The 23,947-nt window shown below is 40.7% G+C and overlaps 2 protein-coding genes and 1 long non-coding RNA gene across 13 annotated transcripts in view; 1 reads left to right on the top strand and 2 right to left on the bottom strand.

The window, feature by feature from the left end:
* Window positions 1–6,136, top strand: part of LOC143277001 (replication factor C subunit 1-like) — a 38,831-nt gene extending 32,695 nt beyond the window's left edge. Inside the window, exons 21-25 of the mRNA XM_076581707.1 lie at window positions 915–1,032; window positions 2,323–2,468; window positions 3,309–3,522; window positions 4,174–4,389; window positions 5,196–6,136. Of these exons, the coding sequence (XP_076437822.1) occupies window positions 915–1,032; window positions 2,323–2,468; window positions 3,309–3,522; window positions 4,174–4,389; window positions 5,196–5,315 (814 nt within the window). The 3' untranslated portion in view covers window positions 5,316–6,136. The remainder of the gene's footprint in view (window positions 1–914; window positions 1,033–2,322; window positions 2,469–3,308; window positions 3,523–4,173; window positions 4,390–5,195) is intronic.
* Window positions 6,137–6,265: 129 nt separating this feature from the next.
* Window positions 6,266–8,932, bottom strand: LOC143277059 (uncharacterized). Its single transcript, XR_013053672.1, has 2 exons — window positions 7,932–8,932; window positions 6,266–7,547 (listed from the first exon to the last, which is right to left on the bottom strand). It is a non-coding gene; the product is annotated as an uncharacterized LOC143277059 (long non-coding RNA).
* Window positions 8,933–16,870: 7,938 nt separating this feature from the next.
* The window catches only part of LOC143277149 (protein scribble homolog), a 138,094-nt gene continuing 131,017 nt past the window's right edge, over window positions 16,871–23,947 (bottom strand). For 10 of the 11 annotated variants that reach the window (XM_076581895.1, XM_076581896.1, XM_076581903.1 and 7 more), the window contains 2 exons: window positions 22,455–22,514; window positions 16,871–18,219 (listed from right to left, as the gene is read on the bottom strand). In XM_076581895.1, the coding sequence (XP_076438010.1) occupies window positions 18,211–18,219; window positions 22,455–22,514 (69 nt within the window). In that variant the 3' untranslated portion in view covers window positions 16,871–18,210. The remainder of the gene's footprint in view (window positions 18,220–22,454; window positions 22,515–23,947) is intronic. The other variant, XM_076581900.1, reaches the window with a different exon arrangement.

Here is a 23,947-nt window from a genome sequence, read left to right as displayed (position 1 = left end):
TTTAACACATGTTTGCATGCGTGTGTGTATTCTTGTATGCATTGACAGACTTGCTATTGAAAAGCACTTGGAGAAATTTGAAAAGAGTATATTTGTACTGTTGCTATGATTTGGGCAGTGTCTGGTTCAGAGAAGGGAGTGGCTGAAAGAAAGAAAAATGTTAATAAAAAAAACAAACAAAAACACCAGCCTTTTCTTCTTTCTCAGATTGAATAAGACTTCTTTGACGGGCGCAATAGCCGAGTGATTAAAGCATTGGACTTTCAGTCTGAGGGTCACGGGTTCGAATCTCGGTGACTGCGCCTGGTGGGTAAAGGGTGGAGATTTTTCCGATCTCCCAGGTCAACATATGTGCAGACCTGCTTGTGCCTGAACCCCCTTCGCGTGTATACGCAAGCATTAGATCAAATTCGCACGGTAAAGATCCTGTAATCCATGCAGCGTTCCATGGGTTATGGAAACACAAGAACATACCCAGCATGCACACCTGGAAAGCGGAGTATGGCTCCCTACATGGTGGGGTGAAAACGTATATAAATGTAAAAGCCCATTCGTGTACATACGAGTGAACGTGGGAGTTGCAGCCCATAAATGCAGAAGAAGAAAACTTCTGTAACATGTCTAGTTTTGATTTATAAGGGTATTTGTTCTGTCTTGAAATTTGGAAACAGAAATGTTCGCTCATTTGTAGGGTAATACGGAATAAGATATCATTTAACTATTCTTTTTGAAAACAGTTTATGCTTTTATGAATTATTGCATGTAATGCTTTTTTCTGCATCTTTGAAAGTTGTTTTGATAAGGGAATTTTTTTTCCTAAAAAAAAAGGAGGGGGCGGGGGGGGATTTTTCTCTTTGAAAAAAAAAGTCATTTTCTCTCTATAGAAGTATATTTTTTCTTTGTCCATGTGTCAGGGGAGACAGAAAGAAACACTTGTCCTTGCTGGCGAGAACAGCGGAGAGCATCAGTGAGGGAGACTTGGTTGACCGCCAAGTTCGTGGCAACGGCAGCTGGAATCTTCTGCCCACCCAGGTATGTTGATCAACACATCGCTGTGATCACATGAAGTTGTGATCGCTTCAGTGTGTGGAGCGTTGTCATGTCAGTGAAGCGTGTATGGTCACAGCGTGTGGATTATGTGACAGTTGTAGCTGGTGTCAGTGGGGAGTGATTTGCAGTGATAGGGCTTGCGGGAAAATAAATGATCAAAATAAGTAAATAAATAAAAAAAGAAAAAAAGAAAAGAAGAAGAAAAATAGAAGATATTTCCTGTTTAAAAAATAAATAAATAAATAAGGGAGGTAATATAATCAAGAGAGGCTACTAGACACAGCTATTTTCGATTTTTCCACTTAGGCAGAGTGGTGTTTCGATCACATGAAGTTCTGATCATTTCATTGACTGGAGTGTTGTCATGTCAGTGAAATGATGGTCACAATGTGTGGATTGTATGACAGTTATAACAAGTGTCAGTGGGTGGTGATTTGCAGTGCCAGTGGGAAAACAAGGGAGGTAATATGCTCAAGGGAGGTTACTAGCCACAGCAACTTTGGCTAATTCTACTTGGGCGGAGTGGAATTTAGCACAGTATAGGAATCTGACCCCTGCTGGAATCAGCATCAGTGGGTTATGGTAAGTCCATTAGATGAAACAATGTTAGGAGATATATTTATTTTAAGAAATAGAGAAAACAGATCTAGTGACATAAAGGAAGACGCCTACCCCCCACACCCCCCCAAAAAAAATCAGTGCAAAGACTGCAAGTTGAACATCATGGGTGTTGTGGTGGCCCATTGGTGATGCATCCGCCCAGGAAGTGAGAGAATCTGAGCATGCAGGATCGAATCACATACTCGGCAGTATTTTCACCCCTACCTCTGGACCTGGAGTGGTGGTCTGGACATTAGCAGTTCAGATGAGGTGATGAAGTGAAATCACATGTGTAGCATCCACTTATGCTTGTAAAAGAACCCACAGCAACAAAAGGGTTGCCCCTGGCAAATTTCTGTGGACCAGTCCACTTTGATAGGAAAACACATATGCTTGTAGGCAGAAACAAGAAGAGAAGAAAAAAGTGGCACTGCACTGTCGTGATGTGTTCTCCCAGGGGAGAGCAGCCTGAATTTAAAACAGGTAAATCTGGTGTGACAAAAGACAAAGGTGCAATTTGATATGATACAATGCAATACAGTGTGCATGTGATGTGTGGTGTGCAGGCAATATTTGCGAGCCCAAATTTCACACAGAGAAATCTGTTGTGACAAAACAGTAATATGATACAGTTCAATCCAGTACAGTGTGCATGTGATGTCTGGTGTGCAGGCAATGTATGCGAGTGTGATCCCCGGGGAGTACATGCGGGGATCCGTCAGTCAGATGATCCAGTTTCCTGCCTGGCTGGGGAAGAACTCAACCACCGGAAAGAACGACAGAATTCTGCAGGAACTTCGCACTCACATGGCCCTGCAGTATGTATAATGTGAAGTAACTTGTTAGCACTCACATGGCCCTGCAGTATGTATACTGGCAATTAAATTGTTAACATCCACATGGCCCTGCTGTATGTATACTGTGAACTACCTTGTAAACACACATGGCTCTGCAGTATGTATACTGTGAATTGTGAAGTAACTTGTTAGCACACACATGGCCCTGCAGTATGTATACTGGAAATAACTTGTTGACACACACATGACCCTGCAGTAAAGATACTGTGAAGTAACTTGTTAACACACATGGCCCTGCAGTATGTATACTGTGAATTAACTTGTTAACACACACACATGGCCCTGCAGTATGTATACTGTGAAATAACCTGTTGACACACACACATGGCCCTGCAATATGTATACGAAAGAGATTAATGGCTATCCTGGTTTTGATGTTCAACTGATTTCCATCACTTTATTTGTGGTTTTGCTGTATTTTTGTTTTGGTTGTTTTTCCATTTTTATGTAGTTTACAATTTTTTTTAATGCAGTAAGCTCTTGTTTTTTGTTATTTTTATTACTTTTTTTTAACATCTAATAAGCTGTTGTATGGTACTGGTCAAATGGTTTATTTGAAAAAAAAAAAGTTAAACAAAAATCTGAGACTTTCACAGCTGTGGAAACAATTCTGTCATTTTTTCCAAGACTTTTCCACTCCCTGGAAATAATTATCACCCTTTTTACAAGACTTTTTTCAAATCTAGGAAATAATTATTTTATTCTTCCAAAACTTTTTTTTTTTCAAGACCAGCCTTCCATGAATGACACTGTATGATCCCTGACCATTACCTCATTCCTTTCTCACCTCCGTCCTCTCAGAGTGTCGTGCGACAAGCGTGGCCTCAACATGGATTACCTGCCAGCCCTGAGGTCAAGGCTGACAGAGCCGCTGGCCCAACAGGGGTCAGAGGGCGTGCCGCATGTGATACAGCTGATGGACGACTATGACATCATCAAGGACGACTATGACAATGTGCTGGAGATCACGAAGTGGCCGTGCAGTAAAGACCCTCTGGCTAACCTGGACTCCAAGGTAGGGGTGTGTGTGTGTAGGGGGGGGGAGTGGGGGGGGGGTTTATTATGTTGTGGTGCAGTGTGGTGTGGAGAGGTGCGGACTAGTGTATGTTGTGGTGTAGTTTGGTGTGTAGTGTGATACATTGTGATGTAGTGAAGTGTGGTGTGGTATGTTGTGTAGTGTGATGTTTGGTGCGGTGTAGTGAGGTGTTGTGTGGTGTAGTGTAGTGGGGTATGATTTGGTGTAGTGTGGTATGTTGTGTGGTGTGGTGTAGTGTGGTATGATTTGGTGTGGTGTGGTATGTTGTGTAGTGAGGTATGATTTGGTGTGATGTCGTGTGGTATGGTGCAGTGTAGCGTGTAGTATGTGTGTTGTGGTATGGTGTAGTGTGGTGAGGTGTGGTGTCACTGTAACAAGTGGACAAGAGCACCTGAGGAAGGTGTTGTGTTCTAAAGAAGTGGTGCTTGATGGACAGGATGACTGGAAGAAAAACAACCCCACATGTTTTTGTGGAAGAAAAACAACCCCACATGTTTTTGTGCATGTGTGTGCCTGTATGTGCTTTGCGTCAGACTGACGTGTCGTTGCATAGCATTATGAGACAGTTTGATAGCGCTGTATATATATATAAAATGTATCATAATCTTTACGATGTTTGTGTTGGGTCAGACCAAGGCAGCATTCACACGGCAGTACAACAAGGAGACTCACCTGACGCCCTACGCCACGGGTGTTGCGGCCAAAAAGAAGCGAGGTCGCGGGGCCACGACCACCGAGGAGGATTATGGGATGGAGGGGGAAGAGGGAGGAGAGGAGGGAGCTGGCCCCCCAGTGTCGGAGAGCGAGGGGGAGGAGGACAACATGGAGAGAGACACCATGATTAAGGTGAGACGTTTGTGGTCTTCCCCCACACCCCCTCCAAACCCCCCTTGGCTTTAAAGGAGGAAGGTGGCAGAATGGCTGAAATGCTACTCTGCCAGTACAGTGTCTGTGAGGGTCCAGGTTCGAATCCTGGTCTAGCCCTTCCTCCCAAGTCTGATTGGAAAATCAAATTGAGCGTCTTGATTATTTGGATGAGATGATGAACTGAGGTCCTATGTGCACGCTCTTGGTGCATTGAAAAAGAACTTGTTGTAGTATAAGTGTTGTCCTCTGGCAAATTTCTGAATAAGAAATCCACCCTGGTAGGTACACAAATATATATGCATACCCCATGGATTAATTTTGTTGATCAGGCATCTGCCTGGCAGATGTGGGGTATCATGGCACTTCCTTGAGAAACTGAAAGTCTTTTTGATTGGTGCAGAGGTATGTTTAAGGTCTAAGTTTAACCCTTTTACTGCTGACAGGAGTGTGGTTAGTGTGGGGGTGGTGTTTCAAAGTTTAACCCCTTTGCTGTTTACAAGTGTGGAGGTGGTGGTGGTAAGATCAAAGTTTAACCACTTTGATGTGTACGCTTGTCACTGAAGGTCTGTCACCCCACAGAAATTAGACTGAGATAACAAAGAATCTGGGACTGAAATAGTGGCTCTAAAAGTGTCCTGCATTTATCTGAATTCCTGGTGTTTTAAATTTTTGGCCTTTGATTTAAAGGTTTGTTTTTGTTTTTGATTGTCAACTTTTGTGATTAAAAGCCTGTTTGAAACGTGGAGGTCAGATCTAATTAAACAACACTGTCCCCTCTTACGCAGGTCAAGAAAGGCAGCAAGGCACAGGCTGGCGGTTCAAAGGGCAAAGGTGACTCGGGCAAGGGCAAAGGTGGTAAAGGTGACTCTGGCAAGGGCAAAGGAAAGGGCAAAGGTCGGAGGTGACAGTGTCATCAGTTTGGAGGGGTCCTGACCCCAGCTGTGTGAATGGCGGTGTGAATCAAGAGAGCGCCAGTCACTGCTGTGTCATTCCAGTTCACCTGTTTCTGATTTGCCTTATCCAGTTCACCTTTCACTGAATGGATGACCCTTCAATCCACCTTTTCTCTCTTCACCTGTGTACTCAGAAATACATTGGAAAGACAAAAGGAACATTAAATAAATTGAAATTTGAATGAAAAACACTTGACAACATGCCTTGCATTCATTTACAAGTACACATGCATGCACGCGCACACACACACACACACACACACACACACACACACACATTATTCAGTAAATGGCAGTCCGTCACTTTTGTGAATGGACTCCTGGATATTTCACTCTTGTCTCAAAACCAGCTGAGAATGACTTTTGAGATCTTACAGTGTTCATTGAAGCCACTGATGGTATCTGTACACAAACACAGTTTATAAATGCATTGTGTGAGAGAGAGAAAGGCTGAATAAGCGCACAGATGTAGTGTAACACTCACCAATGTATGGATGCGGGTGTGTGAGAGAGAGGCCGCACAGGTGCACAGTGTAACTCTCCCCCATGTTTGGATTGTGTGTGGGAGAGTGGAACAGGAAGTGCCAGACTTGCAAGAGGCCTTGGAGGGTGGCTGCACAATCAAAGAATACGTGAAGGAGGGTTCAGTGGATTGGACCGGCAACTTTCTTCCCATCTCCTTCACGGATGAGAGAGGAAAATAGAGAGGGGCTGGTGGTGGTGAGGTTGTTGGGGGGTGGGGGTTTCTGTCTGGAATGCTGTGTGTTGGGAGTTCTGTTGAACATGACTGTGGGTGCTGTATGCTGATTGGGGGGGGGGGGGGGGGGGAGAGGGCATGGAGAACGATCTTGATGTGAACTGTCACTGTGTCACACAGACTGGTGGTAGTGAGTTTGTTGGGGGGGGGGTGGGGGTTTCTATGCTGTGTGTTGGGAGTTCTGTTGAACATGCCTGTGGGTGGTGTTGTGTGCTGATGGGGGGGGGGCATGGACAACGATCTTGATGTGAACAGTCACTGTGTCACAGACTGTGGTTGTGGTGAGTGAGCAGTAGTTCTGTTAGTAGTTTTGTTGTTGGCAAGACACTCCCCACCGAAATGCAATTCTTGCCCAGATGGTTGAGACAGCAGTCTACTTTTCCAGTGGTTGTATTGGACACGAGAAGATTGTCTACGAGAAGATTGTCGTATACAGTCAGGGCCTTTTCACTCCAACCCCAAATGGGATGGAGGGGTCCATGTGTGATGGCCATCTTTGGAATTGTGTGTGTGGAGTGTGAAATGTCTGCCAAGGTGCGAGTCCCTGAATTTGGTGGTGCAGATGTTTCTACAACTCTGAATATTGCTGGAGCATTGTTGAAGATAAAGACAGCGGTCGAGTGGTTAGTGTGTCATCATTGTCCTGTTTGTTTGTAAGGCTGGAGGATCAAACCTTGCCTGTGCATTGGGGGTTAGGGGTGGTGGTGTTCTCTGTCTCCCGAGTCAACATGAGGTCAGACCTGCTGGTGCCTTGATGTCTGTGTGTAAGGATGCATCATGTCAGATACAGATCACTGCCCACTGCTGACCTTGGAATTTATGGTTGTGTTCAGTGAGCTATGGGAACTTCTGGACATCGAATGACATGCTCAGTGAGCTATGGGAACTACTGTGCATTGAATTACATGCACTGTCAGTGAGATATAGGAACTACTGTGCATTGAATTACATGTACTGTCAGTGAGATATAGGAACTACTGTGCATTGAATTACATGTACTGTCAGTGAGTTACAGGAACTACTGTGCATTGAATTACATGCACTGTCAGTGAGATATAGGAACTACTGTGCATTGAATTACATGTACTGTCAGTGTTATAGGAACTACTGTGCATTGAATTACATGTACTGTCAGTGAGATATAGGAACTACTGTGCATTGAATTACATGTACTGTCAGTGTTATAGGAACTACTGTGCATTGAATTACATGTACTGTCAGTGTTATAGGAACTACTGTGCATTGAATTACATGTACTGTCAGTGTTATAGGAACTACTGTGCATTGAATTACATGTACCGTCAGTGTTATAGGAACTACTGTGCATTGAATTACATGCACTGTCAGTGTTATAGGAACTACTGTGCATTGAATTACATGTACTGTCAGTGAGTTATAGGAACTACTGTGCATTGAATTACATGTACCTTCAGTGTTATAGGAACTACTGTGCATTGAATTACATGTACCGTCAGTGTTATAGGAACTACTGCGCATAGAATTACATGTACCGTCAGTGAGTTATGGGAACTACTTTGCATTGAATTACATGTACCGTCAGTGAGTTATGGGAACTACTATGCATTGAATTACATGCACTGTCAGTGAGTTATGGGAACTACTGTGCATTGAATTACATGCAGTCAGTGAGTTATAGGAACTACTGTGCATTGAATTACATGTACTGTCAGTGTTATAGGAACTGCTGTGCATTGAATTACATGCACCGTCAGTGTTATAGGAACTACTGTGCATTGAATTACATGTACTGTCAGTGTTATAGGAACTGCTGTGCATTGAATTACATGTACTGTCAGTGAGATATAGGAACTACTGTGCATTGAATTGCATGCACTATCAGTGAGTTATGGAAACAACTTTGCATTTGTACACCACCCCTTGGTGTGATATAACAGTGCCATTGATCTTTGTATGCATCACACACTCTTAGCACAGCTTTAGGGCTGTTGATCAGGATTCACAAAACAGCTGTTGGAATATTCATTGTCTGAGAGCCATGTGTTCATTCGCAGCTTAATTTTTAAACAATCTTCAGGTTGAAAAAAAACAATGAAAAATATTTGATAAAATATACCTGTTTATGGAGTGGTCCTTTACTTTTTGTGGTGTGTATTATGTGTAGGATTTCTTTCTTGTTCATCTGGTCTGTATTATGTGTAGCATTTGTTTCTTGTTCATCTAATCTTTTATGCTGAAAACACTGTTTATCTCTGAAGTCTTTATGTTGTGGTGCTGTTGGTGATTTGATTTGAAAGGCCAGTCCTCCATTTTCAGAAGACTGGCATGAAGAAGGAAGTTACTGTTGTGAGAATGTAAAGTTGTGTGTTTGTTTCTGTGTTGATATGATCAGCATCTGCTCCAGAAGACAGTGGTGTAAATATATAAATGAATCTTCAATGTTTGTATGTGTGCATTGTATGAAGTCGCTCTGCATTGGCAGTGTTGTACGACAGGGTTGGTAAATAAAATTGAAGGTGAATGTTAACATCTGTTATGTTTGCTTGTATAGGTACATTTTACCAGTCTTTATCCTATGCACCAGAAGCATTGTGTGACAGTTGAGAATACAAAATGAATGTTAATATTTGCTAATATTTGTATGTTTGGTTGGAAATGTATTGACTGGCAAATAAAAATTAATGTCAGCATTTGTGTGTTTGCTTGTACATGTATTGACTGGTGAATATAAAAATGAATGTTTATATTTGTATGTTTGCTTGTACATGTATGGTTAAGTCACTCTACACCAGCTGTGTACTCTGAGACCGAGTTGGCAAATAAAATAACAATGACTTTATATTTGTTATATTCACTTGTCAGTGTGTGTTTACCACTCACTTTGCACTTGCACATGTGTGAGAGAAAAAAAATTGGGGGTAAAGCTGTGGTCTTGAAACGTTTATATTTACGTGTCAGCTTGTTTCCAAGTTGCTGTACACAACATCAGTTGCCATGCACAAGACGTGTTATGAGAGAGAAGAAATCTGTTCTGTGTAAAACCCTTTGTTTCATGACAGTCTAGACAAATATGAATTCACTGCCCTAATGGCCATAAAAGGTGATGTGATCTTCAGACAGACACAAGGTTTAGTGGCAGCTGAGCATGATTTTGAAATGTGGATCTGGATTGTATGGGAGAGTGGGGAAAGGGAATTTTTAACCTAATCCAGACACAAGGTTGAGTGGCAATTATGAACATGGTTTTGAAATGTGGGTCTGTATTGTATCGGAGAGTGGAGAGAGGGGATCTTTACACGGCGGCACAAGGCAGCCCATTTAGTTTTGGCGCGAAGCGGAGGGGAGAGGGATGAACAGCGAGCGAGCGCGAAACGGAAAGGTGATAGCCTGGACAGACAGGCAGGCAGTACATGGGGCAGCGCTCTTCCGCACCACTAACTTCGCGCTATTCTCTTCGGAGCGCATGTTACACGGGCAGTGTGTACAGCTGTGAACAGCTTCGCTGCTGCTGATAAACTGTCAGAAACAGGGTTATGTGCTTTTAAAAAATAATACTCTATGTCAAAATGCAACAAGAAGGGCGCTATGGGTGTGAATGGATGTGTGATTCTCTGACAAATTTAACGATACCAAACATGAGTAGGTTTAATTTCCTACAGGCAGTGTACAAGCGGAACAAAACTTAGCGAGCACACGAACATTCTGTTTGAACTGAGGAACACACACGAAACGTAGTTCAAATTCAACTCCGTGTTGTGTGTGTATATCACTTTAGTTTGAGATAAAACTTATATCATGATATACATGCATGTCTCCACAATACAACTGGAAGGAAAACATAGCCAATATTGTTACCTAGAGGTGGCAGACTGCCCCGGAATTAGTATTTAACGGTCAGCTCCACTGAGAACTGCTGCCAGCCACCCAAGTTTCACACTTCTCTCAACATCACGGGTAGAGAGACAGACAGACACAGATATGCAGGGACAGACATACTGAGAAACAGAGGAACGTGTACGGAGAGAGAAAGGGGAGAGGCACACAGAGAGAGGGAGAGAGAGAGACGCACAGAGAGAGAGAGACGCACACAGGGGGAGAGAGATTTTCTACCATCTTTGGAATGTCTTGATTTTTCCTACTCTTGTTTCCTCCTCTGTCTTCCCTCTTTATCAACAAAGATGAGTTTTGTCTTTTCTATTTCTACCTCCCCAAACATTGCTTCTTTCTGCACCTCCCTCTCCTTCCTTTCCCCTTCATGTTCCACACCAATACTGGCATAAAACCTCTTTTGTATCCTGTGTTGTGCCCAGCTTAACCCCATGGCATCTCTCAGTGCAGACCCTTGTTTTTTTGGTCACTTTCACTGGGCCACATCCAGCAGCTTGCAGTATCTGTTGTCTGTGGCTCTGACCTGATCTTTTGATTTCTGACCCCTGCTGTTTTACAATGGCTTCTTTACTGTTCCCTGAGATGTGCTTTCTAATTTTTTGCATAATTTGAGACCGTTTTTTCTTCAGAGGAGATGATGCTATGGCAGATGATTTGCGGGGTTGTGTGACTTTTTTCAATACTATTGGCTGACCTCCAGTTTTGCATCTGACTGTTGATTTGCCTCCTGACTTAAACATTTTCCTACGTGTTAGTTGTGTGTATAACTTTTCTTCTTCTTCAGTGAGAGATTTATTGAGAACCTCATCCTCTGAGTCGACATACACCGTCTTGCGTTTCAATTGTGCGATGGGCGATATAGCTGCGTCAGTGACAGGTGTTTTGGGTGTGATTGGAGATGTGTTTGTGCACAGCGTTCTTGTTTTTTGACTGGTGTTGATGTGGACTGACAAAATGACGTTGACACACTGTCGTCGGTATCTAAGCAGAGGTCAGACGGATCAAAACTGTCATCCATGCATTTTTTTACGGGTGCTGATCGTCTTTTTTTCGGATGACCAGGTTGACTTTTTGAGTGATGAAAAGAGCATGTTGTGCACTGATCCAAAGATAGATCTGGATCGAAAGTTGTCCAGATTTCTGACATTCTGTCAATGTCAAGTGGAACATTTTCATTTGCAGTTTTGAACTGAGAATTTCCAAGAGTATGTTTCATTTTTATCAGTTTTTTGTAGCACTTGATACAAATGCATGTGGGATGTTTGCCCTCTTCATCATTCGAAACATCTAGACTGAAAAAACGAAACAGTTCAGAAGAATACTTGGCACAAAGTCTTGCATTCAACCCTTTATCTTCATCTCTTCTGAGAACCCGTTCACCACACACACAACACATACAATCCAAGCGTCTCAAGTGTTCACTGAAGGTGTGTTGTCCAGTCAGCAAAGCTGCCGCCACAGCACCAGATTCCATTTTTGTCGGCACTTACACACACACACACTTAGGTCAAATAACTGGATGTAACACAAAAACGCGGACAGTGTCTGGTAAATCACACGACGCACTTGAAGTTCACATTCACTGGAATCATGCACACAAAGATGACAGCAAACAAAAGTGACTGTGCACGAATATGATGAAATGAAAATCGCTTAAACAATACACCTTTCTCTGCTGGAAACATAGGCACAAAGAGCGCGGCGCGCGCTCCCCTTCCCCCCCTCCCATCCCAGTGGAATCTAGGTCAGCAGCAGTGCTCCTGACCGCTCACTGAACTCTGGAACTAAATAGCTCTGCTGGAAGTTAAGTGGCACAGCCGTGTTTAACCTAATCCAGACGCAAGGTTTAGTGGCAATTATGAACATGGTTTTGAAATGTGGGTCTGTATTGTATCGGAGAGGGGATCTTTAACCTAATCCAGACGCAAGGTTTAGTGGCAACTAAGAGCATGATTTTGAAATGTGGGTCTGTATTGTATCAGAATGGGGAAAGGGGATTTTCAACCTAAACCAGACACAAGGTTTAGTGGGAACTGAGTATGGTTTTGAAATGTGGGTCTGTATTGTATCACTATCAGTGGGGAGAGGGGTTCTGTAACCTAATCCAGACACAAGGTTTAGTGGCAACTGTGAGCATGATTTTGAGATGCGGGTCTGCACTGTATCAGACAGTGGAGAGAGATGTGTCTATGAAACACATTACACACAAAAAGGACACACCAACACCAACTGTTCATCATTTAACAACAGCATTTAATCAGTTTGTTCAACACAAGACCAAATTCTCCACAGTGTTGAGTTCAGACAACCCACTAAATTAGTAATGGTAGAAGTAGTATAGTACTTGTCGGGGAAAATGAAGGGGGAGGGGTGGAGAAGGGGCCTGAAGGTGGTTAAAGCTTGGCTGGAAGTTCAAACAATGCTACCAACCAACGTCTGCAATGTTGTATCAAATACGAAGCGCCCATTCCACACCTGAATGCAACTCTCCCATCCAAGTATTTTGATAATACAATGCTTACCTTCTTATGTATGAAACATGTTTATATATATATATAAAACAAGAAATGAATAATTGATAATAAAAACTGGTTGCCTGACACCGTTGTTGAGCATGACTTATATGTACAGCTGATATAAAATAGCACTGGACTCTGGGTCCTTAGGTTTAGAAAGTCTCCAGACCTGACCACTTCTGAGAGAACTTAGGGCACTTTTTTCCTTTAAAAAAAAAGTTACACATATATACTCATTAATATATTTTTTTTTTACAAATATTAAAAAGGGACAAGGTGCTTAATATATTCAAAGTTTGTCATTAAAGATGCACATTAATTTAAAAAAAAAAAAAGATGAAAAATTCTAATCTGCTAAAGTTTTGAATGGTACATAAAAATCCAAGATAAATACAAGCACAGACTATTAAAAAAATAATAATAAAATGAACAGCTAGCCTAGATATATCAATGGCTTTTGAACACTTCACTTTCCTTGCATGAGCATCTGGACAGAGCACACAAATGGAGCTATTGTAAAAACTTTGATATTTCATAATGTTAAGACAGAAGGAGATGGCTTAACAAGATGAGAGCATTCAAAGGATGTTAAATTACACGTCATTCCAATGATATGCCAAGTCAGTTCCGCTTGGCATTCATTCAGTTTATTCTCAATAATAAAATAAATTCAACTCCAAAGCTGTTGATGTTGAACATGCTCCTTACTCGCCCATTGTGGACAGACACTTGGCCACAAAGGTAAGTGTCTGCCAGACAAGAACAGAGGATAAACTGGGAAGGCTGTAACGCCTTGAGAAAAACTTTCCCCCTTCAAATCATGGGAAGAATGCATCACCTGTGGTGGAATTTAGGAAGGAAAAAAACAAAGAAAAAAAAGTATTAAAAAAAACAGGGGGGTGAAGGGTTAAATTGACTATCTTCAAAACTACTCCCGCAAGTGGGGGGCACACAAATAAAACATGATATGACCAAATAAACAGAAACATAACATCTCTATTAAATAAGAGAAGAAGAAAAAAAAAGAGGCATAGAAACTACATGGTTATTTAAACAGCATTCCTGTACAAGAGGGGATGGTGGGGGTTGGGGGGAGTACGCATCAGTATTTAAAATGAAACTTGAACAGACTGGTTAAATGGATGATGAAAACGCAATCAACTTTGCAAAGAGTAAAACAAACACTACGCCATGCCGAAAAAACAATGGAAAAATGCATTGAGAAAATTATTATTGCATGAAACATGTTTTCCCTCCCTCGACAGATTGGACTGCAAGAAATGGAACAACGGTTTCAACTAATCCTTGCACGTTCACTCACATCACCACTCACACTTATCAAGACTAGTACATTAACAGTCACTCATGTTTTTCTTTCACCAACTCATCTCCATGCAAGGGGCCTTGTATGGTGAAAATCATCAAACGCAGACTGCATTCACAAAACACTGCTGAACCCAAACCTCCCAAGTACTGCTAACGAGCCATGAACCAACTGTTACATTCACACTTCAACTCTTTAAAGAAATTTGCCAACAGTAAATCAAAAAAAAGGTTAAAAAAACAAACAAACAAAAATCCTGTTCTTGCATTTTCTGCCACCTTTCCCTCTCAAAACACATCCGGGGGTGGGGGGGAATGACAGGGTGGAGGAGGGGTGGGGGGTGGGGGTACCTGTATGGGAACAGAGACTCAATGCATATATCACCGTCCACATTCTCAGATAACATATACATACATACAAACCCACACAACAATTTTGTTCTCACAGGACAAGCTGGCAATCACAGCCGTCAACAGACATCACCACTTCCACACAAGGCACAATGAACTGAGCAGTGCATCCAGCACTGAAAACAACCACTGTTTGTTCCCCCATCAACACCCCTCACCATTTTCTTTGCCCCCTAACCCATTTCATAACCAGTCTTTACGCTAAAACATTAACTGTTTTGCGGCCAGGAGCCAGCGTGAATGAGCCAGAAAGTGGAATATTCAACAATAACTCTTCAACTTCTGTTTCAACCAAGGACGCACAAGTTTCAGTTTCAAGTGTGTGAATTGATCCACACAAGCTACACCACATCTGCTGTAAAAAACAACAACAACAAAAAAACAAAAACTTTTTAAAAGGAAGAAGCAAATGCCAAACCCGAGTATGAACCCATGGTGTCTTTGAACTAACACACGTTTTTGTGTGAAATTAAGATGCCCCCCAAAATCCTCTTTCAATCCAGCACAGCATAGCACCTTCGCCTGTATACAGGTAAATACAAAGTAGAAAACCAAAAATGCAGAAACCTTCATTTACCTGTGTGTCAGCCAAGGGGCAGCACTGATCGTCTATGGCTTAAAAGTCAATCATAAGCCCTGTTCTACCCCCAAATCCATCTACCATCAAATCCGCAACAGTTTTTAGCTACAGGTACAGACAGAGATGCGCAATGCCAGTTCTGAACACAGTAAACACCTCGATTCCTTCCCTGAAAACAGCTACATGCAGGCAAAGTGGATTTCACCATAACAGCTGTGTCCATACTTAGGTCATTAGAAGAAACTAATTTTTTTTTTTTTTTTAGTCTGTGTTGAAGAAAGAGAAAAAAAAAAGGATAGAAAATTATAATCTAATGAAAACAGTTTGACAGACTGGGGTCAATTCCATCCTGCTCTTCCATCAAGATTTCTTCCGCCTTGTGTCTCTCTTCCTGCAGTGTACAGGCAGAACGTACACTGTCAGATTTCCAACCATACCCCTCAGTCTTTTTCACAGGCCTTAGCCACAACTGTTACACTTGCAGTACACATTTAGGAAAAAAAAAAAATTATATTGAATAATTCATCAGTATCATGACCTGCAAAGTGTAATCATTCTAAAAAAAAAAAAAAAAAAGAGCAAAAAACTTGGATAGCAACTTGCGGCATGAAAAGCGAAAGTACAATGTCAGTATTCATCTGTGAAACTAGCCTTGTACAAGCCACAAGTTTTTTCTCCAATTTTTTTTTCTTGGCCCGGTGGGGGTGGGGGGGCCTTGGTTACACAACCACTAAATTAACACACTGTCCACCTTACTGAATTGCAGATTTGTCAGATTCACAAAATTTAAAGACTTTGGAATCGTCACTCAATTTCACCCACACTGTTCCTGACTGAATGGGCAAACCCTGACTTTCCATTCAAGCAGAATGGTATGTTGATGAAAAATAAAGTGAGAACAAAGAGAATTTTGAAAAAAAAACCATGGACTGTGTTAAATGAAACTAAAAAAAAACAACAAAACAAACAACAACAAAACTAGCAGTTGTGTGAGCTGGGTTTTTTGGGGTTTTGCTTTTTCTTTCTTTTATTTCCCTCCATTTTTAAATGGTTAAAAAATGGTCCCCTCAAAAGTTAGTTGACAATATGTCACAGGTTCTGATTTTTTAAAAAGGTGTGTGTGTGTGTGTGTGTGTGTGTGTGTGTGTGTGTATTCTGTTGTTTATTTGAAGTGTTTGGATCAAGAGGACTTAGGCACATTTAGAAACAAAATGTGCTCCTAATTAACAGCCGCTAATTGTGAGAGCATGCATGCACTGTTTTTCATAAACTAATTGTAACAATGAATTTTTTTTTTTATTTATAAGTTCATCCTCTCTTTCAAAAAAAACCTCCTGACAGAACAAAACATGCAGAAAAACATGTCCCAGATAAACACATGCAGATTCGCAGTACAAAAAGAACTCTATTATCAATCACATGAATTGCTCAGGGGTTGTTTTTTCTTTCTTCTTTTGTTCACACACTTATACATAACACACATGTATATATAACACACATTTTCACTCCATATTTTTACCATGTACACGTAACACACATTTGCACTCGCACTTTTTTTTACAAGTGCACAAAAACACCTAGCTCCGCTTCAAAATTTTTACATGTTCAAGAAACAAACACTGTCCCCTTCACAAGCATTCACATTTGCTAGAGTCCACACAGCTCTTAACACAGCTGACAAAATCAACAAGCATGTCACACCCTCACACACATACACACACACGCGTCTGTTCACAGAATTCTCCGGATGGGAAAATGTTACATATCACAAGCCATCTGTTAGCCGTGAATCTCACGGCTGTGAAAAAAACAAGTGGAATGAAAGATTGATGCACACGCCTTCCTTATTCCTCCGGTATTGCAAAACTGATTCCCCTTGGGTTTATGTTTGGTGAGGGGGGGAGGAGAGGGCCAGTGAGAGAAGGGTGGGGGGGCAAGGGGGGAGAAGAGGGGGGGGGGGGCAAGGGGGGAGGTCAAGGGAGCATCAATGAGCAATGCTTTCTGTTCACAATTTGCTCTTTGTTCTTTTAAAATATTTCATTTACGTTGCTTCTTCTTCTTCTTTTTTTTTTCCTCCCAGATTTTTCTTCTCTTTTTCTTCTTACCAAGACTGGGGAAGGGCTGGGGGTTAAAATCTGTTGCTGTTTTGAAAGGAACAAAAACATTCAACTGACGATTTTCGTTTTCTTCCAGAATGAGTTTTTAATAAAAATTATTTACAATAAGAACTAAAATCTGTTAAAATGATGATGGCTACTCTATCCAGCATTTGTATCTCTAGTACCATCCACACTTTGTTATGATTCACTTTCATTAATATATCCACTAACACTACCTAAGTCTCTAAAAAAAAAAAAAAAAATTGCTGCTTTTGATCATTCATAAAATGGTAAAAGTTAGTACATATATCTGTACAATTTTAATAAGAACAAGTAAAATGTTTATTCACCGATATATGTTTGTTGTTTTTACAACCACTGATAAAATGGTACAAAATTTCTTGTGGGAGAAAACAGCAAACACTTTTTTTTGGTTGACATTTAAAAAAAAAAAAAAAACTGTTTAAAAAAGAATAGTTATTTTTGTAAGATCAATATCGACCAGTTCTGGCAGTTTTAAACTGAATATTTGGCAACCTTGTGATATGAATAATGAGGTCAAAAAGACAGAACTTGCTTACAGTAACAATTTTTCCAGGAAATCATTTACAAATTCTGCTGTACAAAATGGTGTTTTCAACCCATCTAGCAAAAATTGTCTACAACTAACAGCTTTCAGTATGTTGTCACTAAACACATTCAACCCAACACATTTTCTCCACTTAACAAAAATTCCCACTCCCACAGCGCCTAAAATCAACGAGAAATAAAAGCCTTTTTCTCTTAAAAAACAAACAACAACAACCAAAAAAAACAATATAAATCCTTGATCACTTCACATAAACAAAAAAAACCTTCCTCACCTCAACGCTTTCAAAACCAGTCTAAAGGGGAGGAGGAGGAAGAGGGAAGAATTAAATAGAAGAACAAAAAGGCTGCATACGTCACATCGCAAAGACCTCAACGTTTTCAACCCCCAACACCCTGGCCCCACTCTTTTGTCAAGAACCGCCACTCTCCGCATGCATTCTCTGAAGCGGGGGGATGGATTTCTCTCCCTTCTCTCCCACAATGCAACACGGACGGTTGAGGGGGATGGGGGGGGAGGAGGGCTGAGCGGGAAATGATCGACGGGATGACGGTCATGGCCCTGAGCATGAGCACCGCTGTCAGCCAAGGGAGGTCACTCTACAGCAGGGGAGGGGCAGTCACTCTGCCGGCAGTGTGACAGGAACTGGCCGGGGTTGTTGGTGTTCGGAGGGTGGTGACTGGTGCCCTTCCTTTCTCCCTGCCCTCAGTGAGTCTGGAATCAGAAACGAGTCATCCATCGTCATGCGTGATATTGTTAATCACTGTATTGTATTGTAAGCTTATATCACAGATTGGCATAAGTCTACAGTTGGGCCAACAGCAAAGTGAGAGATGTATTTATGGTTTCTCCAAGGCAATGGGAAATCATATACAACTTAGTCTTTTGTGAAGGACTATGACTCTCAAACTAGGAGGCAACATTGCAGCCTGTAGCCTTGGTGGCTAGTTGGCCTTTGGGAACCATCCCAACTGTCCTAAAAACCTCTTGGCCAAGAGAGTGGGGATGTGACTTGGGCAAGACACTCTCCACTATAATAAAATCCTAGCCCAGATAGCCGGCACAGCAGTTACCTCCTCTGCTGTTCTGATGGTCATAGTTGAAGATGACTGACTATCATATATGCATATACATAGTATTGTATATTAAAATGTATAGTATCATACTGCTTTGTATTGCATATTATTGCACTGTGTTGTACAGCACAGTACTGTACATAATTGTAGAGTACTGGTTCACTTTTTGCCACTACACATTTCCCTGTGTGAAATTCCTGGCTGCCCTTCTCCTGTAGTACATGTCACATTTGTTTCTATGCTTTTTTCTTCTTTTTTCAAAAAAACCCAAAAAAAAAAAACACAAGACCAAAACAAAACAAACTTACCACAACCAAAACAGCCAGGACCCACACAAACAAAGTCCCCAAATACACAACACCAAATTTTAGTACATGCACTTCACAAAAACAGAGGTATAGTTACATATCACATTAAACTTGTTTTTTGTTTTGGTTTTTTTTTTTCCTTCATCCAAAATCCTTGTTGTACATTTTTAAAATAAAGCACACAAAAAAGCCTCCCAACTCTAAAGTCAAAACGTGACAATCAATATTACATTACTCACAAACACCCCATATGAATTCCCCCAAAACCCTTGGAAACTTTTTCCAGATCGAAAGAAGTACTTTCTAAAAAAGTAGCACGTTTACATAACATGAAGCAGATCAAGACCACTATACCGTGATTTTAATAAAAGAAAAGTACCAGTCCATGGAGAGGGAGTTGACTGAAGATATCATGTCTACAAGATCTATCATCAGGTGAAAGTGGAGTGACTGAGGGTAAAATGCAGACGATTTATCATCAGTAAAAGATGGAGTAAGAGAAGGAAATACTACAAAAGATCTATATACAAGTGCAAACTGGAGGACTAAGGAAAAGCTCAAAATCTACACAATGCAAAAGAGAAACAACTGATTGAAAATGCAAAGCTCTATCATAGTGAAAGTATTGACAACTTAAAATGTAAATTCTACACAATGAAAAATATATCGACTGAAGGGAAATGTGTAAATGATCTCACTCATCATTGAGACGATGGAATAAATTAAGGAAATTGGCTAGAGACTATCAACAGTGAAACTGAAATGGCATGCTGGAAGCCTAAAAATTTCTAACATCGTGAAGATGAATGATGACTCTGATGGTAACATGAATTTAAAACACAATGGAAAGGGAGTACAGAAGGAAAGCTAAAGATTATTTATCAGCGAGGTATCATGAGAATTAAATTCCTTTATCTGAATTTGAGTGACACTGAAAGGAAACCTAAAGTCCATCTCATGGAAATTGTAGATGACATGAAGAAATAGTGCTACAAGTTCCCCTTCACAGTAGAGCAAAATGTTGGAGCTTTCTGCAAATGGAATTATGTGCAAAGTTTCTTTCATTTTCATCTGTATTTTGGACACTCTAAATGGGATTGTACTATAGATTTTTCTTCAGTGAAGATTGTACAAAATGAAATCAAAATGCAAAAAGTTTATTACATAAAGAGTAAAGTGGTAATTGTCACTAAGAAAGGTGTTCATTTTCATCAGTTGGAAGTTGTTGTTTAATTACAGGGTAATCAATGTTGTTATCATCTTAAGATGGATTACAATGAATGGTAGAATGCTAAGCATACTTTCAATCTCATAAACAATGGCACACATGAAGGTAATTCTACAGAATTGTCCAATCATCTTTGGGAGAGTGGAGTTTAATTAACGAGGAAAATGCAAAGAATTCATATCAATCAGCGAAGAGTGGAGTGACACTGAAGGGAAATGCTAAAGATTCTATCATCAGTGGAAGAGTGGAGTGACACTGAAGGGAAATGCTAAAGATTCTATCATCAGTGGAAGAGTGGAGTGACACTGAAGGGAAATGCTAAAGATTCTATCATCAGTGGAAGAGTGGAGTGACTGAAGGGAAATGCTAAAGATTCTATCATCAGTGGAAGAGTGGAGTGACTGAAGGGAAATGCTAAAGATTCTATCATCAGTGGAAGAGTGGGATGACACTGAAGGGAAATGCTAAAGATTCTATCATCAGTGGAAGAGTGGGATGACACTGAAGGGAAATGCTAAAGATTCTATCATCAGTGGAAGAGTGGAATGACACTGAAGGGAAATGCTAAAGATTCTATCATCAGTGGAAGAGTGGAATTACACTGAAGGGAAATGCTAAAGATTCTATCATCAGTGGAAGAGTGGAATGACACTGAAGGGAAATGCTAAAGATTCTATCATCAGTGGAAGAGTGGAGTGACTGAAGGGAAATGCTAAAGATACTATCATCAGCGGAAGAGTGGGATGACACTGAAGGGAAATGCTACAGATTCTATCATCAGTGGAAGAGTGGAGTGACTGAAGGGAAATGCTAAAGATACTATCATCAGTGGAAGAGTGGAATTACACTGAAGGGAAATGCTAAAGATTCTATCATCAGTGGAAGAGTGGGATGACACTGAAGGGAAATGCTAAAGATTCTATCATCAGTGGAAGAGTGGAATTACACTGAAGGGAAATGCTAAAGATTCTATCATCAGTGGAAGAGTGGAATTACACTGAAGGGAAATGCTAAAGATTCTATCATCAGTGGAAGAGTGGAATGACACTGAAGGAAAATGCTAAAGATTCTATCATCAGTGGAAGAGTGGAGTGACTGAAGGGAAATGCTAAAGATTCTATCATCAGTGGAAGAGTGGAATGACACTGAAGGGAAATGCTAAAGATTCTATCATCAGTGGAAGAGTGGAGTGACTGAAGGGAAATGCTAAAGATTCTATCATCAGTGGAAGAGTGGAATGACACTGAAGGGAAATGCTAAAGATTCTATCATCAGTGGAAGAGTGGAATGACACTGAAGGGAAATGCTAAAGATTCTATCATCAGTGGAAGAGCACGGTGACACTGACAGGAAATGCAAAAGATTCTACAAAGTGTAAGAGCAGGAAGGCACTGAATTAAAGATTCTACAATCAGTGGAAGAGCAGGAAGGCACTGAATTAAAGATTCTACAATCAGTGGAAGAGCAGGAAGGCACTGATTCAAAGATTCTACAATCAGTGGAAGAGCAGAGAGGCACTGATTCAAAGATTGTACAATCAGTGGAAGAGCAGGAAGGCACTGAATTAAAGATTCTACAATCAGTGGAAGAGCAGGAAGGCACTGAATTAAAGATTCTACAATCAGTGGAAGAGCAGAGAGGCACTGAATTAAAGATTCTACAATCAGTGGAAGAGCAGGAAGGCACTGAATTAAAGATTCTACAATCAGTGGAAGAGCAGGAAGGCACTGAATTAAAGATTCTACAATCAGTGTAAGAGCAGGAAGGCACTGAATTAAAGATTCTACAATCAGTGGAAGAGCAGGAAGGCACTGAATTAAAGATTCTACAATCAGTGGAAGAGCAGGAAGGCACTGAATTAAAGATTCTACAAAGTGTAAGAGCAGGAAGGCACTGAATTAAAGATTCTACAATCAGTGGAAGAGCAGGAAGACACTAAAGGGAAATGCTAAATATTCCATCATTAGCAGAAGAGGGGAGTGACGCTAAAGGGACATATCTGCTTAACTCAATGAGCCCAACACTCCAATGTCGGCCTCAAAATCATAAAAGCAGTTTCGGTTTTCATGTTCCTACACGAAAATGACAGTGGAAGAACGTTCCTACACGAAAACGACAATGAAAGGGAACTAACTCCTACAGCATTTCTGGATGTGTCCATATGAAATGTAAAAGAAAAACAGTACATTTTCTGCATTTTTTTCTGCATCAGTTTGGCATGGAAGTGTGTCAAGGCTGTATAAACTCCCCAGGGTTAAATGGGTTAAAAGGTAAGTAATGCACTGAGGAGTTACCAGAAATAGACAAAGAAAGCTGAGACGACTACTTTACCCTCACCTTCTTCACCTGCGATCCTTGCAAGTTGAGTTTGAGCAGGCGCTGAGTGGTTACCTCTATCTACACAAGCAACCAGGTCCACAGACATACAGACAGACACACAAGTGTTAGTTGGGTTAGTATTGCTACACTGCATGCCTTCACAATGAGTACTAGGATGTATAAGTACGATGATCACATTAATGACTTTCTTTTGTCTTCTCTTTTTTGTCTTTGTTTTGTTGGGGTTTTTTTTGGTGGGGGTGGGGGGTGGGGCCTTTGCATGTCACTTTTGATTATCATTTGTTGTCAACATTTTTTATTATCATTTTTGTCAAATGCGACACAAAAGAAGCTGTCATTGTTTTTTTTTTTTCCCCCATTCTCTAAATGTCCTTAAAAACTGCTGACAAAAGTGCAAATGATGTTTTTTTCCCCCCCCCCCCCCCATGACTCCCCCCCCTCCCCCCCCAAACTCTCTCAAAACTGCAAGACTTTCTAAAAATGTGCATGTGTTTGAGCGACCAGATAAGTGCATGTGTATTAGCTAACGTCACTGGCAAACTGACGGCCACTTGATCCCAACCGTTGATCGACAATACACCAAGGAAAAGTACCAAGTCCCTTCTTTGACTGAGGGAAGTTGCTATCAATGAAAGATTAGTCATATCACGATCAGCATCATCAAATTTTACAGGCTTCGCAAAGTGAAGCTGTTGAGTTCTGTGTCAAAAATGGATCATGTACTGTAAGTTACATTCTGCCTACAAACACATGCACAGAGTAAAAAAAAGGAAATATAACTATACAAAAAATACATGTATAAAAGTGTCAAACTGGAGCGATATACTAGAACTACACATACAAAAACTACAACACATGCAAAAAAAAAAAAAAACCTGTTTAAAGATGTCAAACTGGACATATATATTTATAGCAAACAGTATTCAAACTTTCTAACAGACAGATGAAAAATTATTCATTCAGACTGTGGGAACTGTGTAATTGATCACTCACTCAATCTGACATTGAAGACGCAATGGATAAAAATAAAAAAAAATTAAGTGACAAATTTGTTTGCTCTGCACGAGACATATCAAACTGTGAAACCTGAAAATGGTCTTGCTGAAGCCTAAGAAAAAAATCTTCTCTTTTTTTTTTAAATCGCTGAATTGATAATGATGTACTCTGCTGGTCACACTCAACATGACATTTAAAACACAATGAACAACATCAAAAAGTAACAACTTTATTTATTTATCCTATCTATTTATTCTTCCTTTTTTTTTTTTTTGCCTATGACACACAAAATTGTGAAACCTAAGAATGGTCCAGCTCATGGCTAATATTGTAATAACAATGTTTTTTTAACCACAGAATCGATAGTGTTGTACAATGCTGCCTGCTAACGACAGAGTACACCGTCAGATTTTTGGGGTCTTTTTCTGCAACATGTAACTTATGTTTGTCAAATGTTTTTTTTCTTTTCTTTTCTTCTGTTTTTTGCACACATC

The sequence above is a fragment of the Babylonia areolata genome, chromosome 33, assembly GCF_041734735.1.
Source record: "Babylonia areolata isolate BAREFJ2019XMU chromosome 33, ASM4173473v1, whole genome shotgun sequence".
Taxonomy (NCBI): Eukaryota; Metazoa; Mollusca; class Gastropoda; order Neogastropoda; family Buccinidae; genus Babylonia; species Babylonia areolata.
The sequence above is the reverse complement of the archived record's forward strand: the minus strand, read 5'-3'. Positions and strand labels throughout refer to the sequence as shown.